Source organism: Aphelocoma coerulescens, chromosome 1 (genome assembly GCF_041296385.1).
Source record: "Aphelocoma coerulescens isolate FSJ_1873_10779 chromosome 1, UR_Acoe_1.0, whole genome shotgun sequence".
NCBI classification, from domain to species: Eukaryota; Metazoa; Chordata; class Aves; order Passeriformes; family Corvidae; genus Aphelocoma; species Aphelocoma coerulescens.
In genome coordinates, this window is record NC_091013.1 from 115,738,168 (window position 1) to 115,755,173 (window position 17,006).

Sequence of the window (17,006 nt, forward strand, 5' to 3'; positions counted from 1 at the left end):
ATAGTCTTCATCAGAACCTTAGATCAAATCAAGACAGCCTCAAAAAATTACTCTAAGTTCTCTTGCAAAATTGCTGTTTAAAAAAGAAAAAACAAAAATGGACAATGTTGTGCTATTTTCAATAAAATTAGGAAAAATTTTCTAGAGAAAAAGAAATACAGATTGTCAGCAAACTGCACTGAGCCTGATGCAGAAAATAGGGGCCATCTGCCAAAATTTGGGATGGTTTGGGCTTTCAAACAAGGGCATTTTACAGCTTATCAGCAGTGAACGGCCACCCATCTGTGCCTTGACCCAGATGGAGCAGGATGCAGGACTGTGCCACCGGGAATCAGCATTCCCTGCACCACTCTGCTCATCTAGAGCATGGGGTGTGGGTAGGCAAAGCTCCCATCATCTCCCTGCTCCAATAAAAATGAGAATGGGTCCTACTGAACGAATAATTAAAATTAATTTTATCCAAAGAGATCTACAGATTTTTTTCTTTCCTTTTTAAATGCATATTCTGAGAGGGTTAATTCTAGAAAGCCTTTCTGGCATACATTAGAGGCTCATTTTTTAACGTAACTGGAATGGTGTTTGACCTCCTCCTTGAAATCCAGGCAGCTTAACCTTGTTTATCTTCTCTGGCTTGCTGCCTACAGTTATGCTTATAACACATGAATGCTCAGTTTTACATTTAAAAGATCAATAGTTTCAAGAAGTTAAAAATTAGGCAACTAGTGATGGGGTATAGTGATCCGCCTTTCCTTCTCTGAAAGGTTTCCTCATTTGCTTTCACTAATTCTGAGATTACTACCTTCAAATACTTCGTTCTCCTACTTCACTCATCAGCGAAACCCCTCAAAAAAAACTTAGGCAGAGAATTTCCATGTCCTGAAAGAGACTGAAAGAACCAGAAGCCCCTTAGTAATGAAGATGTGACAGATAAATGAGGGGGAAAAAAATACAGGAAAGAAAAAAGCATGAAGTCAAATCTATCCCTAGTGTAAGCCTCTGGTTAATTATCACATGGGTTACTTTGGTTGTGTTGCATTTGTATCTCCTCAAATTCCAACAGACTATTAAGTGCTGAACCAGTATTAATAGCAAGAATTTTTTCATTTCCTGAGAAATATGAAAATTAAAAGTCATAATAAAAAAGTCAACCAGAAAAATGTATACTTACATTGCCTCGTACGGCACTGCTTCCATACACTTCTCTTGAAAATCTTTTGATTACAAATTGCCTTAAGAGTTTCTAGTCTATAATGACTGAGACTGTCGGAATGACTTCCCCTGTGGACACTCACTCAGCTAGCTTGCCTCTAGGCAACGAATCATAAAATAACATAAAACAACAAATGAATCCTGAAAATTAGCAGCAAGTTGTTATAAAATCTGTAGAATTTAAACAGCATTCTTTCCAAAATTATCCAAAGATACTAATTTGCTACATGGATGACATTTTATGAACAGAGCAACTATTCTTGTAGTAATTCACAGAATTATTTGTTTGCTTCTTAGAAACTGTCTATAGCATAGACTTTTTTAGAAGATATTAACAAGACGAGTATTTCTCTCTCTCTGTATCCCATCTACCTTCCCTTAGAAAATGATTATTAATCCAACTTGTAAGATGTTATTTTATTTTTGCCACCTCCAGAAATGCACCTGCATGCTTGAACAAAGCGCTGCTGAAATTACCTTACTTACATAAAAGCCCAAAGTGATGACATTGTTCAACTTTGCATCATGGAGAGAAAAACAAAGAGGAAAAGAGAGTGAGAGGACTCCAAATAATTCCGGTAAGACTTTCTTTCCTGGAGTTGGCTTCACATGGCTAGATGGGAAACAACATAAATGGCAACAACACACAGTGGATAAACACAGAAATTATTTCTGCTCCCAAAGACTTGATATGGGGTTTCCTGACTGAAGCTTGCTGATATGCAACTAAAGAAACAACCAAATGTTGTAGTACTTTTATGGCTACGCTATACAATACGACATGCATCACAATTTTTCCTTGCAAAGGTTTAAAATTCTGCTGTATTAATAGTGAGCTGCAAGATCCCAGTTCAGGAATCCAGTTTATATAGATATTTTAAAGGAGCCATTCAAAACTTTAGTTATTTCTGAGTGACAAAATGAACATTTGATAATTAGGAATGCATGGTATCGACCATCAGGAAGCTTATCTCCCTGACTGAAATGATGTTTGCCGAGAGTATTTAAAAAGTGACATTGGTATAGTCTGACAAACTCTTGCTTTAGATTGATCTGAAGTAAAATACTGGATGTTCAATCCTAGTTTGAGCTGAATTTCTATATGAACTAATTCAAAGTAAGTGTTTTGAAAACAAAGTACCTAATTAGTTTGGGCCCTGCTCCAAAACCCACATGCCCACGCAAAGAGCCTCGATTTGCTCCCACCCATCCAGTGGTCACCAACTGGAGATTTTTCTGTTCTGTTTCCCCCAAGCCTCAGCTTGCTTTGTGAGGAGATGTACACCACGGGGAATTGGAATGAGTTTACAACACACACTGGTGCGTTTATTATTTGGGAAGCACTTTATAAATACTTAGCTCTGTTTATTTCAAGTTTGGCTGTCATGCAGACGACAGCAACACTCTAAGTGAAGTGAATGCAAAACCCCCATGCTCTTGGCTGGAACAAACTCAGTATGAAATTTGGATGAACAACCAGAAAAAGGGGTTTTGAGTTACAAAGGTCTTTATTCAATGGCCAGCGTACACTTACTTGAAATAAAACACCACCCAAATTAGTATTCTCCGATTAATTTCCTGCATATTGCATCTTATCCCATTAGAAAAGTGCTTCAAACCATTACTCTGATTTAAATAATAAAATCTATTAATTTATTTTTGTTATATAAACTCGGGGGGGTCTTAGGAAACCTTCTCTAAGTGTTCCCTGGTTCAAAATATTTCATGTGCTTTTCTTTTTGATGAGGAAACTATTTTTAGTGTTTGCAACCATGAGCATTGCAGCATGCTATCGCTCTGCCAAAATAGCAATTGTCCAAAAAAAAAAAAAAAAAAAAAATTAGAAGTGACAAATTATATAGCTAGTTTGCTCTTTTATTGTTCCTGGAACCATGCAGGCTTGCATTTTCAAGGTTAACTTTATGAGATAGAAAACTTTACTAGGAAACTAGAAAAGTTTATTTGCAGTGAAAGTTAAGATTTTCACCTGAGACGACAGCTTGAATTGTTCATAAATCATATACCGTGAGATTTCCTAAAAAAACCCAAACAAAACAGCCCACAAGTATTGACAACTGGCCACTCTCTGGGCTTATTCAGTGTGTCCTGCTGCTATTTATTCTATCCTTTGTTGAAAATTTTCCAACCTTTCTCCCTTGTCAGCTTCCATCAAATTCTAATTCGGAATATATTTCACCTCCGCGTTGTCTGAGTTTTCAGACTTGTGTTATCATTATGGTTTCTCCTTCACTTAAAAATATAAAAAACTGAAAAGAATGGCCTGCTACTCAGAAAGAGTCAGGATAGAGGTGAAGTTTCCACTACAGATGCATCTCACAAAAGAAATAGACCAGACAGTGCGAGGAGCATCAGGCTCCACAAGTACATGTTTAACATACTCTCATACACCAAAAGCACAGAAAGGTGGAAAATTCCAAACTTGCTGTCATTGTAAGACTCAACAGACGTACAACGAAGGATTGAGAACAAAATACACAAAGGGCTTGCTGTTTTATTCCTAGGGAACTTGTAGGACTTCAAGTATTTCCAATCTACATGGTTCAAAAATTGAGGTAGCTTCTATTCCCTAAGCAGAACTAGCACAGACACCAGTTCTTGTGACCTCTGAGGCTTAGCAGCTAGCTGGTTTTACTTCTATTTTTCATAGTTATATTGCCAAATGACTGAAAGAAGTCTAACTTCCACAAAGATGGATGTGTCCACTGTTTGGGGCTGAACAGAAGCATTCCACTGTCTTCTGAGACCTGTACCTTTGGCTGAGAAGATCGAAGAACTGCAAACCAAGATTTTCATTTGCCTGCACATTTTACCTGTTATATATGAAGTTATAAATCAAAAGGCAAAGTGGAGATAAATGTCTTCATTACTTTCCTGAAAAAATCTGACTTGGACTGTCACACTTTAAAAGCTAAAAATGCTATGTATTATTTATAGGACCAGAGTGTAATTTAATTAAGAAAACAGTATTCAGTCCCAGTGTCAAAATATTACCTTATACAACAGCACTAATCAGAAAAATCTGCAAAATTTCAGCTTCTCACAGGCTCTGGAATAGCATAAATCATTTTCTTAACACTAAAAAAATCAGCAGCGAAACTTGAATTTATCTGTTGACCGAAGTCCGCAGAAGAGTGAAAAATCAACAATACACTTACGAGTTTAGCATGCACACAGACAAAGTAGAATACCTTTAGCAGAATACACATTTTAAGTATTTTTAAGAAGTTGTATCTTCTATTCATGCCAGCCTAAAAAGTCCTCTGTTACCTTGCCAGAATAGCTGATGCATCTTACATTTCTACATATAATATAAACACTCAAATATTTGATGAATTGGAAAAGGGGAGGAGGATTTGATGGTTGTCTACAATTATGCAAAAAGAACTTTTCTTTTTTTTTTAAAGGGAGTTTGGTTAGAATTTGGAAATAGTTATGAAGTATTTTTTAATGCACTTTTTCCCCTTGCATATGGGTTTACTCATCATGCTAGTCACAATTCGAGTTTGTGTGAAAAACAAAAAATGGCTGTCAAAAACATTCCTCACATGAGCATTCATTTGTACATCAAATTCTTGTCCGTTTTAAGCTGCTAGTGAACCTCCTTTATAACTTCACTTTGGCTTTTTATCGACATAGTCTTACTTAAGAAGGACACACAGAGGAAAAAAATCAATATATTTTGCAGATAGCTTTCTGTACTTTGTATACCCTTTGCATCTAGCGCACATAAAAAACCAGAAGGAATGTGATCATTAACTTGTTACTTCACTGATTAGGAATTTTGCTTGGAAGGGTTAAGATAGAGAGCACTTACTCTGCAACAAGCATTACAGAATTGAACACAGCACTGCAAGAGCTCAACAAATGTCCCTTTACAAAGAAAGGCTACATTGCCTACATTTTGTTCCATTCTGCTATTTCATAGGGTTTTTTTCATGAATTATTAATGAATCATTGTGAACAGGCAGGAGAAAAAAAGAAATAAAACACATAAAATTAAGCCTTTACATTTTTTTCTCCCTAGGTGTAACAAGAATTCAGCTTGGGAACTTAAGACAAGTGCATAGGACACAGGGATGGTATTGAAAGAAGTCTGAATTTACTTGTTTGGATTCCTCAGACAAGCTTGTAAACAACTCCTGGTTTACAAATCTTGTCGTTTGTAGAGCAGCTAAATCATCTGATGAAAGGCAAGAAAAGAATTAATGCTAGGACCCATTAGCTGTCCCTGAACAGACTAAAAAAAGGCTCCTGGCATCATGGCACCCAAGGGGCAGAAGATAGAGATATGCAGAGCAGAAAAACAGTGTGGAAATGAGTTGTGCAAGTAACATCTGGTAAGGACTGACATGCTGTAGTTTCCACAGAGTCAGCTAAAAACAGGGCACTGTCCAGTTCCGTTTAGGAGACAATTCTGAGAAAAGTGACTCTGTAAAGAAGTGTAGAACAGGGGTGGGCTGTTCTTAAACTCTTGCACATACATTTATATACACACACATGGTGTGTGTTTGTACAAATCAAAGCATCATCTCATCAGCCTTAAAAAAAATAGGGGGGCAACTCTACAGTGTTGCTCACAGGACTGTTTTATTGCTATCAAAGCCTGGCATACTTCAGAACAAAAGCCCTGTAAGCTGTATGAAGATTTTTGCCATTTCAGTTGTGATATTTGGGTACAAGTCGTCTAATATTCTTCTGATGTCTCAACAAACAACATGATCAACAAAGTCATCTGCCCATAAATTCAAATTATTACTTTTAATGGACTTTTTAACAGAGGGGTTATAGGAAGACCTCAGCTAAATTTCCAGATGTACACTTTTGTGCCTTTGAAGAGGGAAAATAAAGACAATTAAACGTGTACGTATAAATGGGTATGTAAAAATGTGAGATGCCTTCCCTCAGTAACTGCTCAAAGGCCAAATTTGAGCATCCTGAAATTTGTGGTCTGGTGTCAATAAATTCAAAGTCTGCATCAGAATTCATGGCCCGTCTTTACAATTACATTTAAACACTTTTTTTTTTCCATGCCTGACATATTTACTTCAGAACTCAAAGATCAAAAAGAAAGGCTTTTCGAGTTCCTCAGTGCTAATCTTGGTGGCATCTTTCAACTGCCCTTTTAAAGAATAAGCACAAACACTTTATAGTGAAGTGGAATGAATTCACTGAAAGAAGGTATGCAGCTAACTGAATCTGTCCACTCTGAGCTTGTTTCATGAAAAAAATAAAAGTTCATTTCCCTAGAAGTCAACTCTAAGAAAGCTTGAAAACCCTCCAGGCAACAGAAAATCTTTCTTTCTGCTCACAGCTCTGAGCTGAAAAACCCAACTGTTTGGTCTCATTTTGAACAAAATTAATGACAGATCTGACATTTTTGTTTCTGTCTATTTTGTATCTGTAATGTGGCAACAACTCCAAGAGTTTTGATTTTTATTTCTTCTATTTTACCTACACTCTTTGGCTAAATACTGCTATACTTCAAACTATTACATGTATCCAACCAAAATAAAATCCATCCCCTCAAATCCACAGGCAGCCATCTCCAAAACAATAACAGTATCCAGTTCAAAACTTGATCCCATCTATTCTTTGTGAGAGTGAATGCCCCAAGAGTTTTGCACCAGAGACCTCTGCAAATTGCATTACATATTTTTCAAAGTTTTCTGCTGAAAATGCACAAATAGGAGCCTGAACTACAGGTATTGTATGACAGGTTAAAAAGGAGGAAATGCAAAAGGTGGTTTTGCAGATGGTACCTTTGTACCTTTGTAGCCTTACATGGATCTGTGGATACAGAGCAAGGTACAAAACATAAGTATCAGAAGTATGCTTAAGGACAGGATCATATTTGGGTATCAGGAAGGGACAGAGGCCCCAGGGATTGAATGGAGGACGAACAGAAATCATGGCCTGCCACAGAGCATAAAATTCTACTCAAAATTCTCCCGAAAGAAAAACCTCACAAATCACGAGGACTGGTTCCACAGCACTAGCAAGCAGCTGCAAAACCCTCCTCTCACCCCCAGAAAACTTCCCAGTAAAATGTCTGTGGCAGTCACCAAAGCTCTTGAGGATGCAGGGTTTGTGAAGTACAGCCAGGGTATACATTGTGGGGGAAAATCTTCCAGAGGGTTTGGCTTTAATGCATGCTCAAATGTGGCCTATGGCACACTCAGACCTCACCTGAGGCCTTCTCCAGATGTAAATTTTGTTGCTCTTTTGATCTACTATGCTCCTAAAAAAGTAAATTCCTCCTTCTCGAACTTAATGTCGCTTAGAAAGATTTGTGCACACTGAAGCTGCTCCACTTGGTGCCCCAGTGGGGCCAGCCTATGCACCACACGAGTAAATACACAAAGGAAGAAATGGCTTCATTTGGTGCTGTGTTTAGTGGAGACGAGCATGAAGGCAGGGACATGAGGGGAAGGGCCCTGCCCTTTTGCTCACCACCTGTGCCCCATTTCCCGCCTGCTGGCTCTGCTGCGGGCCACAAACCTGCCACCCAACTCCATTAAAAGCCTCTCTCCCACAGATCACTTCAAGTGACTACTTTTCCATCACTGCCTCAAATTTCCCCTTTTAAATCGCAAGGAAAGCTGCCCAGGTGAGGGCTGAGAGCTTTATTTAGTTACTGTTCAGCTGTGGCACCACTCCAGCAGGAGAAGGGCCCCCCACACCAGCCTTCCAGAGGGGCTCTTTACCCCAGGCCAGGTCAACACAGCAGGTCCCGCTCCTCCTTCACAGGAGGACAGACGTGGCTGAGGTGCTCACACAGACACCCTCCTGCTACCAAAATGGTGGTGAATCTGCCACAGAAACATCGCACCCTTTCCTCAAAAAAGCCTTACGATAACTCCTCGCAAACCCAAAGCCCGCCTTACCTGTGGCTGGGAGCTGCAGGGTGGCAAGGATCCCGATCCTCCTCCACTTCATCTCGCCCGGCCGGACAGTGCTGGGTGTGGAGGCCACAGGAGACAAGGAGAAGAGGCTCCTCCACGGGCTGTGCTCGTGTGCAGCCGCCACAGGAAGCGGCTCACCTCCTATGAGGGCTTTTGGAGTCCACCTGCTGGCTTCCTCTGCCTTCACAGCCTCTGAGGGCTGGGGTTTGCCTTCTTGGTATTGATGTTTGGGGTTTCCTTTGGTGCTGTTATTCATCCTTTTCCTCTCTGCAAGATGGTGTTCAGTGAGTTGGGGTTTTTTTCCACCTTGTCTGATCGTTCCTAGATCATCCCCACTCAGCGGCTGCTGGTTGCTTTTTCTGGTGTCAAATTTGACCTGACTTCAAAAGGGATCTATGCAACTATTCCCAGAGCAGCACAGGGCATAAATAGAAATTTAAAACTGTAAATTATAGGCACTGTTGAACAATATAGCTGGCTAAACTGGTAAGGATATAATATTCCTTTTTAACTCCCCCTTTGTAAGAAATCTCACATTATTGTGCTATTTTCAAATGCAGGCAAATAAAAATTTTCACATTTTTATTAATAAAATAAAAAAGAAAAGTTCATTTTAGACAACTGTGAATTAGAAAAGCTTGAAAATACAGCTTAGATGAACCCTAAGGCCTAAAAATCAGCCTCACTCCCATCAAAATACATCTGGCTCAACAGATCACTGAGTATTTAATGTTTACAACAGTAATACTACTAAAGCATTTGAGGATCAGAGCTTAGGCTAGGAGGAAGTAAAAGCATCTCAATGCATAATTTTTTTTCCTCCTGTTTCTAATTCTTAGAAAAGAAAGAGGAATGTGCATCCCCAGGAGGTACGGAAACTGGTGATAACAATTTCCCAAAAGTATGGTGGGATGAGAGTTATGGTGCACACAAAAAATAAGGATTTCTAGTCTTTTGAAGGCAAAGTAAATTGAAGTTCTTGGAAGAAATTCATCACCTTGCTGTCTGGAGTAATAAAGGCTAATATATGGATAAAGCAGTCTCTTCCTTTAATAATTATTGTGCCAGTCAATACCAAAATTACAAGACACTAATAGTAGTCTAGCACCAGGTGTAATAGTGCAGCATATCCTTCAGTGATATCTGGACAGTGCTGCTGAGCCTCTGCTCTCTCCCACCCTTGGGGAGGGTTTTCTTTGTGGCTCTTCTACCCCAAAAGCTCCAACGAAAGGCTGGAGATGGGCTCTGACTCACCACAGGCAGAAAGCAGAGCACAGCCCAGGAGAGCTGCCATGCACTGAACCTGAAAGAGGGAGGTGTCATTAGTCCTAGAAAAGGCTGTGCTCAGGTACACGTTCTATATTCCAATGCAAGCTGGATAAAGTCCTTTCTGTCCACTTCTCTGTGTGACAGAAGATTGGCTGAAACAAGGAATTAGTGAGCAGAAAAAGATCCCTGCTCTCACTGCTGGCTGCCTGAATCTCACTGATGCCTTATCCAAAAGCTAAAATATCATCATCCTAGTTATTGATATTTTTGGGTAACTGTTTCCAGAGAAGCAGATGGCACTGCTCATCACTATTCCACTGACCCCTGTCTCCTCCTGTTATTGATCATAGCTTCTCCCTCCGGCAGAAAGCCAGCAAATTATCACTTTGAATAAAGAGTTGAGGCCAAAGGTAAGGAAAAGAAATGAAGAGCTGTGTAAGAAAGGGAGATTAATGGCAACAGTAGGCACACTGGGAGAACAGCAGTTGGGCCAGTGTGTTTTGATGTCTAGATAGGAAAAGGTCAGAGAAACAGAGTATATGGACTTCAGTTGGAAGTGTGGATAGAGTCAGAAAAAGGCTTTGCATGACAGTGCCCCTAGAAATTCTCACCTCCCTATCCCTCAGCTTTTGAACTAAGGCGAGCTTATCATTATCCAAATATAATCAAAGTATACAGAAGAGCTCTCATGCTTGTATTAGGAGTTATTCTCACAACAAGCATGGCACAGGAGATGCAAATCACATGCAGAAAAGTTGTACAGGAAAAGATAAAGGGGAAGTGGTCTCTTCTCTAGGAAAAAGCTTTCCTCTGTTCATAAGGCTTGCAATTCTACCACGAGGAATGATTTGCTTAGAGTGTCACCTTCTTTTCAGCCTTCTAGTCTTTGCATCTCTAGGAGCTACACAGCACTGAAAAAACTTCAGCACCTCCTGCCCACATTGTGCATTGGCCAATCTTGCAAATGCATTTCTACAACAGTTTAAACCATACTGATGTTTCAGTTTACTCACTTCAGTCAGATTGTAAGGACTTTGTTAACCCTGGACTAGAAATGAATGCCAACCCTTGTTCAGCTGAACCAGCAGCAATTTTTCTCAATACAGACAAGGCCACAGCGGAAATATAAAACCCTTCCTGCTGTGTTAAGAAAAGCTCTCGACTAAACTCGACTCTTCATCTAAACATATGGGTGGAGGAAAGTACATTTTCAAGAATTACCTGCACTGGGAAGACTGCGATATTTGATCTGTGGTTCCTGAAACAGAATGGGTCAGGGAACTGAAGTGGTCCCCAAGTACAACTCAGTGTGTTTAATGCTGGCTAAGGTGCAGCTCATTATCCGTAAGGATAAGATCTTTCATAAAATAGGCAAGGCATACATTCAACTGGTTCTGTGCATCCATATGCCATCCTTTCTCTGGACACAAAAAATCCTGGAACAGCTCTAATGCAAGGGGCTGATTCATCCCCAGAAGCATTCCCTTTTCACGCTTACTGGCTATGCTTTGACTGTACTATAAAAAAAAAAAAAGCAGCAGGGTTTGCAGTTTTAACAGGAAATAAATGAAAACCAAAAAAACAAACCCACACCACAGTCAAGCTGAGGATTAAAAAAATATATAACTACACACTGCCCTCTGGCTCCTGTATTGCTACCACAGAGATATGCCTGTAATCATCACTGCAGACTGCTGGGATTGAGAACAGGTCGGTTATCAGGAGCTCTCCTAAGCCTATTTGATACAGTTAGCACTCGCAGGCAAAATTAATTCCTCCATCACCTGGTGGAGGAGCTGGCCAACTTTAGAGATGTGAGAATCCAGGCAGACTGCAGAGCCTTGCCCCTGATCCAGCAGGGAGTGACGCTTGCAGTGCCGTAACTAACTCAACAAGTATTAAAAACATTTTTGGAGATGTTCACACAAAGATAATGGGTGTTAAAAAAAGCAACAATTTTCACTGGTGAGCAAGATGTAGCCTCCAGCCAGGCATGTCATTCAGACAGGAGACTAATACACTGAAAAGAAATGGTCTGCTGTTTATAGCATGTAAGCCCACAATTTTTATTGATAAAATGTTGCAGACTGACAGTCCTACGCTGCTTCACTGCATTTCAATGCACTGTAGTGCCTTACAGTGTAGCTTCGATTTGCTATAATTGGGCTCAACTGTGCTAATCCCCTTGGAATGCAGCAATTAATACTTATTTAGTGGTAATGGCTGCATTCCAAGAGGATTAGTCCTTGCCCTGCACTTTTGCCAGCAAATGGAGAGCTGGAAAGAAGACAGCGTCTAACTACAGGTCTTGCTTTGCAGCTCCCAACAGGGAGACAGAGAAGTTGGTCTTGCTACAACTGCTCCCCTTTGTCTATGAGAATACTACTTTTCCAAGGAAAACCCACTTGACTGTCACTACTCCTCACAGCTGCATTGAGCAAATAAGAAACCCCGACACATGCAACAAATAAAAAAACCCCAAAAAACCAAACACAAAAAGGGACACCTGTGCAGTACCACAAAGACAAACACAGCCATGAGTGCATGTTGCCTATAGGAGATTATAAACAGGCCCTGACGCAGCGCAAAAACAAATTTCTGTTCATTATTTCGGGGATTTTTGTGACTGGCAGTTGCCTCTTCCTGCTATGGTCTTAAAATTTTCAATGCAACAGGGGTTGTGGAAACCTAAAAGGAGTTGTTAGTAGAAAGTTAAAATACACCCTCTGACTGCTCAATTTTGAGACTACTGAATCTGTGATGTCCAATTTTTGCCTCCCTGGTGAAGCCTTTATGATCTGCTCTGGATTTTTTTGGTGTTGTTAATGCACTCAAGAGACCACTGCTTTATGTCATATTTTAAGGAAGAAGAGCAATGCGTCTTTTCTTTTAGGCTACTCAAGCTACTCTATCTGGCATCATCAACACTAACCTGTTAATTGCAGGTGAATTTCCCCAATTACATTGCAGCATATGTAGGAAAATTCTGTGACTTTATCACTACACACATTCTGGAAATGCTCTTTTTAATTATAGAGCACCTTCAGTATTTTCTTGTGTGGCTGTACAGAATATAACTTATCAAGTTATGCCCTTTATGAATATAAAAATACTGTGAAGCCACATTTTAAGGTCTGTGACAAGTATCTTCATTTCCTTTATTCTCCTCCCTCTTCACACCAACACAACTCTTCTGCATGTTTCTAATGCTCACCTGAGGAAAAACGTAACTAAATTAACTGAAATTAATGTAAGCATTTAAAACAAATCAAAAATCCAATTCATGCTTGATTAGGCAACTGTTTTTGGCTAAATGACAACAGGGAATAAGTGTGCAGTCTTCTTTTAAACATACAATGCAGGATTTGTGTAACTATTTCTCTTTCTTATCTCTAAACAATTGCTACCTTTCAATCTAGAAACAGTTGTTAATAGTGGAAGATGTTTAACAGGTCCCATTGGCATAAAAACATCACAGAAATACAAATTATCTTCACTGTTTTCACGTAAATAAACACGCTTACATACTCTCCTCTTTCAACAAGACCCACAGCAGCTGTTGGGCCCACCACCATAAATGTGGCCTCTCTTTTGTTTAAACTTGAGAAATTCTACTCAAAACGAAGCTTAGCAGCTGCAGGAATCAGAAGCAAATAGTACTGGGGAATTTTTAAGCCTTTTTTATGCAGGATATTAAGAGCTAGAGAAAAAAATAATTTAGAAAACTCATTACAGCTATCAGTTTCTTTGATAAAACCTACCATCCCCTAAACAATACAGAATTTCACCCTGTTGATACTAACTGCAGACCTGGTCACACTCAACCAGAAGACTCTGGCTCCACAATCAGCACAACTAATGAAACTCTTAATTTTCAAAACAGAGGACTTTTGTACCTTTAATATACATGAACTGGGTTTTGTTTCCTGTGCCAAGCTCACAGCTGTCGTGATATTTATAGGAACTTGGTGGCTTCAAGGTCAGACTTCCCATTTCAAATCTGAATCCAACAGAGTAAAAACAAATTTGACAAAGGCAAGTACCCAGACATGTTACCTAAGCTGTGCTTCCACAGAAAACCAGGCTGTGAAGAACATTGACCACTACACCCAGAATTAATGAGTCTTGCAGCCTAATCTTCTTACATGACAATTCAACTCAGAAATTCTAAGGAAACCTCTAGACACCAAAGTTTTTAAGTCAAAAATCCGTGGGAGCAACTCCAAGGGGTTTGCATGAGAAACTTAAAGACTGAACTCCCCAGCAGGGAAAATACAATTGTTGGGCAGCACCAAGGGAAAATACAATTGTTGGGGAGCACCAATGACTGCTCCACCCAAGCAGAGGAGCTGGCAGGGATGGCAGGGTAGTAGCCCCAATCCCAAAATAAGTAGTCCCACAGTACCTGGACAAGAACAGAGGCTGGGTGACAGCAACCAGGAGCAACCACGCTCAAGTCAGGTTTGAGGCCGAGACAGTAGAACTGAGCAAGCAAAAAGAACCTAAGCTCTAACACAACCCTCATGGGAAAAGGGGAAGCTTCAGGCTTTTCCCAGATCTGCCTCATCACCCAAACACCTGCACATCATCAGGGCAGCCCAAACCACGGGAGAGCAGGCTGGGGGCTCTTGAAGAGCCCAAGATTAATTAGCTGTTGGAAATTACAAATCAGAGTCAAGTGGTTTAATTCAGCTCACAGTAAGCCTAGGCCAAAGCATGGTCACACTAATGAAGCCCCTCTCCCTGGATTTGACAGAAATAAACACTGTTGAGTCTGGAGCTGGCTGCTCCCAGCCAATGTTCCGAGGCATTCTATACCTGTCTCCATTTCCTTTACTAGACTTACTTAATTTAAAAACCTTTAAATCATTTTCATGGATATTACTTCTGAGCTCTCCATAGCACAAAATGATTACAAAACACAAAAAAATGATGAATGCTCCTTTTTTTTGCAGCCAGCAGGCTGCTGTGTTTATGGAGGGAAGCATTCATAATGTAAAGCACTGTAGAAAAAGAATTTGTTCGTATTATGCCCCCGTCGTTTGCTTTTCCAGCATCTTTGAGTTATGATGAATTCAATAACCACTTTTAAGTATTAAACATTTAACACTCCAGCCCGAGTGTAAGTCTATGGCACCCTCTTGTGTTCAACAACAATATATCAGTTTATGGGATTTTTTATCTCGATTCAATGTTTTTGCTCAGGAAAAACCTTTTGAAAACAAATTAATCCATTAAGTTATGATTAATACTTTTTGTGTTAGTCTGATACTCTGATTGAGCTACCTCTATTTTATTGTGAAGGTCACAGGCACAACATTAAACAGCAAAGGAGAGAACTGAATAAAGGATTAAATGAATACCCAATATATTTGAGATCTATTGTGTAATGATGCAGCATGCTCCAAGAGCCTACTGGGCACAAGTCTGACATTTAAAACACAAGAAAGAAATTGAAAATCAAGAAGTAGAAACACAAATACGTCCATGAGCAAGATCAGTAGAAGGAAGAAGATGTGGTAGGAAGTAGAAGGAAGAACATGACAGGTTGTGATTACCCTTATTAGATTCCCAGCTAACATCCTGTGTCAGATTCCCGTGGATGCAGGTACCTCCCAGGTATGGAGGCTGACTTCATTGCTGTTGAGAATATGCTCAGGTGCTTCAAGCATGCCGTGGTAGAGGATACACACAGAAATCAAAACAATGATTCATTGCTTACAGCTGTATCAATTGATTATACTCAGCCTCTTCTAAGCCACAGCATTACTCCTGGATATCAGGAAAAAAAGGAAATAACACTCACAAACAAATTCCCTAATGAGCTGAACAGAATGAAGCACAGGGAAGAATGGTGAGGGAAAATAGGACCAGCTGATGACTCTTGGGTTGGTGATCTAAACATTTCCACACCTATTACTAAGGGAAAAGGCAAATAACCTGAACTGCCTTACATTCCACTACTACATACAAAAACACAACTGTTCAGTGAGAGGCACAGACAGAACTCCAGAGTTCTTCTCTGACCAACCCTCAAATCCAGGTCTGTAGAGGTAGCTTAACCATGCTGCTGTTCACCACTCTCCCAAAATCATCTGGCTGAGGTCCTCCCAAATTTCAAATGTGAAGAGATTTGGATGATCTAAAATTGTAGCAGTAGTATTACTGAACTGGTTTATGATCTTACTGTTACCAAAGAACACCCTTTTACTTCCAAGCATAAAATACTTGGAAATCGGTACTAAAAGGACAAGAAAACCAGAAACAAAGCCATCCTTATTCTGTACCAAACCCTCAAACGAAAGCAATACTTTTGAAGGTGGTGTACTGGTTTTGGCTGGGATGGAGGTTTGGGTTTTGTGGTTGGGGCTTTCCTTTCTTAGCTTGCTTGGGGCTATGTTTTGAATTTGTACTTAAAACAGCCTTGATAACACATGAATGTTTTATTGTTCATACAATGTCAAGACCTTCCCTGCTTCTCACCCTGCCCCACTAGCGAGGAATCTGGGGGTGCAGAAGCAGCTGGTGGAAAAAGGAAGTTGGGGATGTGTGGAATGATGGCATTTGTCTTCCCAATTCTCCCTTTCACACAGAGCATTAGATGCAGGAAAGAATGTGAAGTACAAAGACACTGATTTAATCCAAGGAGGGGAAGGCAGGTGTAAGTAGGGATGCTTCCCCATTTATTCCAGCAAGAATGAAAGACATTGCAGCAACAGTAAAACAAGAATACTGAGAAGACAGTGCTTGTATGAAAGAGAGGAAGGAGAGAATAATTCTTGGACATGTAATAAATAATGCTTGACACCACTTGTCAAAAAATATTTTAATTTTAACAAAAGCCCAGCATCATCGGTCTCACACATCAGAAGTCACAGGGTGACATGTAATGCATTCAGGTGTCCTCCCAGAAAGGATTGAGTCCATGACAGAGATTCATTTGAGTGTTCACAACTGTCATACCTTTTATAAAAATATTTTTCAATTTCGTATTGAATACCAGTGTTTCCTATTCAGCATAAATTGTTTCTATATTGTAAGGTTTTCTGATCTTAAGTTAGTTTTAAAACAGTAGAACAAAGCAGCAGAATAGTACCAAGTACCTTCCTTCCCCTTATAGAGAAAGAAATCTGAATAAGTTATATAAAAAATACTTTCACAAATCATCCCAGTGTTCAAGAAAAGGAGTGATACAACAACAACATTAAGATATAGGGATTTTACTTGACAAATCCCACTGTTCTATATATCAACCTCCTCTAAGGAGTCTGAATTCTTTACGTCAACTAGGTAATATTTGCTTACTGTAAAATCAACTTATTTGTTCATAAACACTTTTTAGTGTTTGTGAACTCAGGACACAGCAGATTGGAGAGGATGTAAAAAGATGTTTTTTGTGGTTGTGTGCAACTTACTTTAACACAATTAATTAAGCACACCTTTCATTAATTTTCATTCCCTACAAATCACGAATCATTTGTGTCATAGTGTATTGCTTCTTTTTCGCTTCTGGGTTACTAATCCCAAATTGCTACATACGGCTTCCAAACCCCAAAATCTGCTCAGTTCTGCCGTTGAGGGTAATTAAAGCTGATACACTGCCAT

At 39.7% G+C, this 17,006-nt stretch overlaps 1 protein-coding gene across 6 annotated transcripts in view; it reads right to left on the bottom strand.

Moving 5' to 3' along the window:
• The window catches only part of CD247 (CD247 molecule), a 62,374-nt gene extending 47,014 nt beyond the window's left edge, over nucleotides 1-15,360 (bottom strand). The window contains exons 1-4 of one of the 6 annotated variants that reach the window (XM_069025324.1): nucleotides 13,980-13,998; nucleotides 13,807-13,884; nucleotides 13,298-13,401; nucleotides 8,115-8,399 (exon numbers count right to left, since the gene is read on the bottom strand). In XM_069025324.1, the coding sequence (XP_068881425.1) occupies nucleotides 8,115-8,399; nucleotides 13,298-13,394 (382 nt within the window). In that variant the 5' untranslated portion in view covers nucleotides 13,395-13,401; nucleotides 13,807-13,884; nucleotides 13,980-13,998. Of the gene's footprint in view, nucleotides 1-8,114; nucleotides 8,400-9,386; nucleotides 9,436-13,297; nucleotides 13,402-13,806; nucleotides 14,042-14,959 lie in introns of those variants that run through there. The other 5 variants (XM_069025318.1, XM_069025334.1, XM_069025344.1 and 2 more) reach the window with 5 other exon arrangements.
• Nucleotides 15,361-17,006: the final 1,646 nt, after the last annotated feature.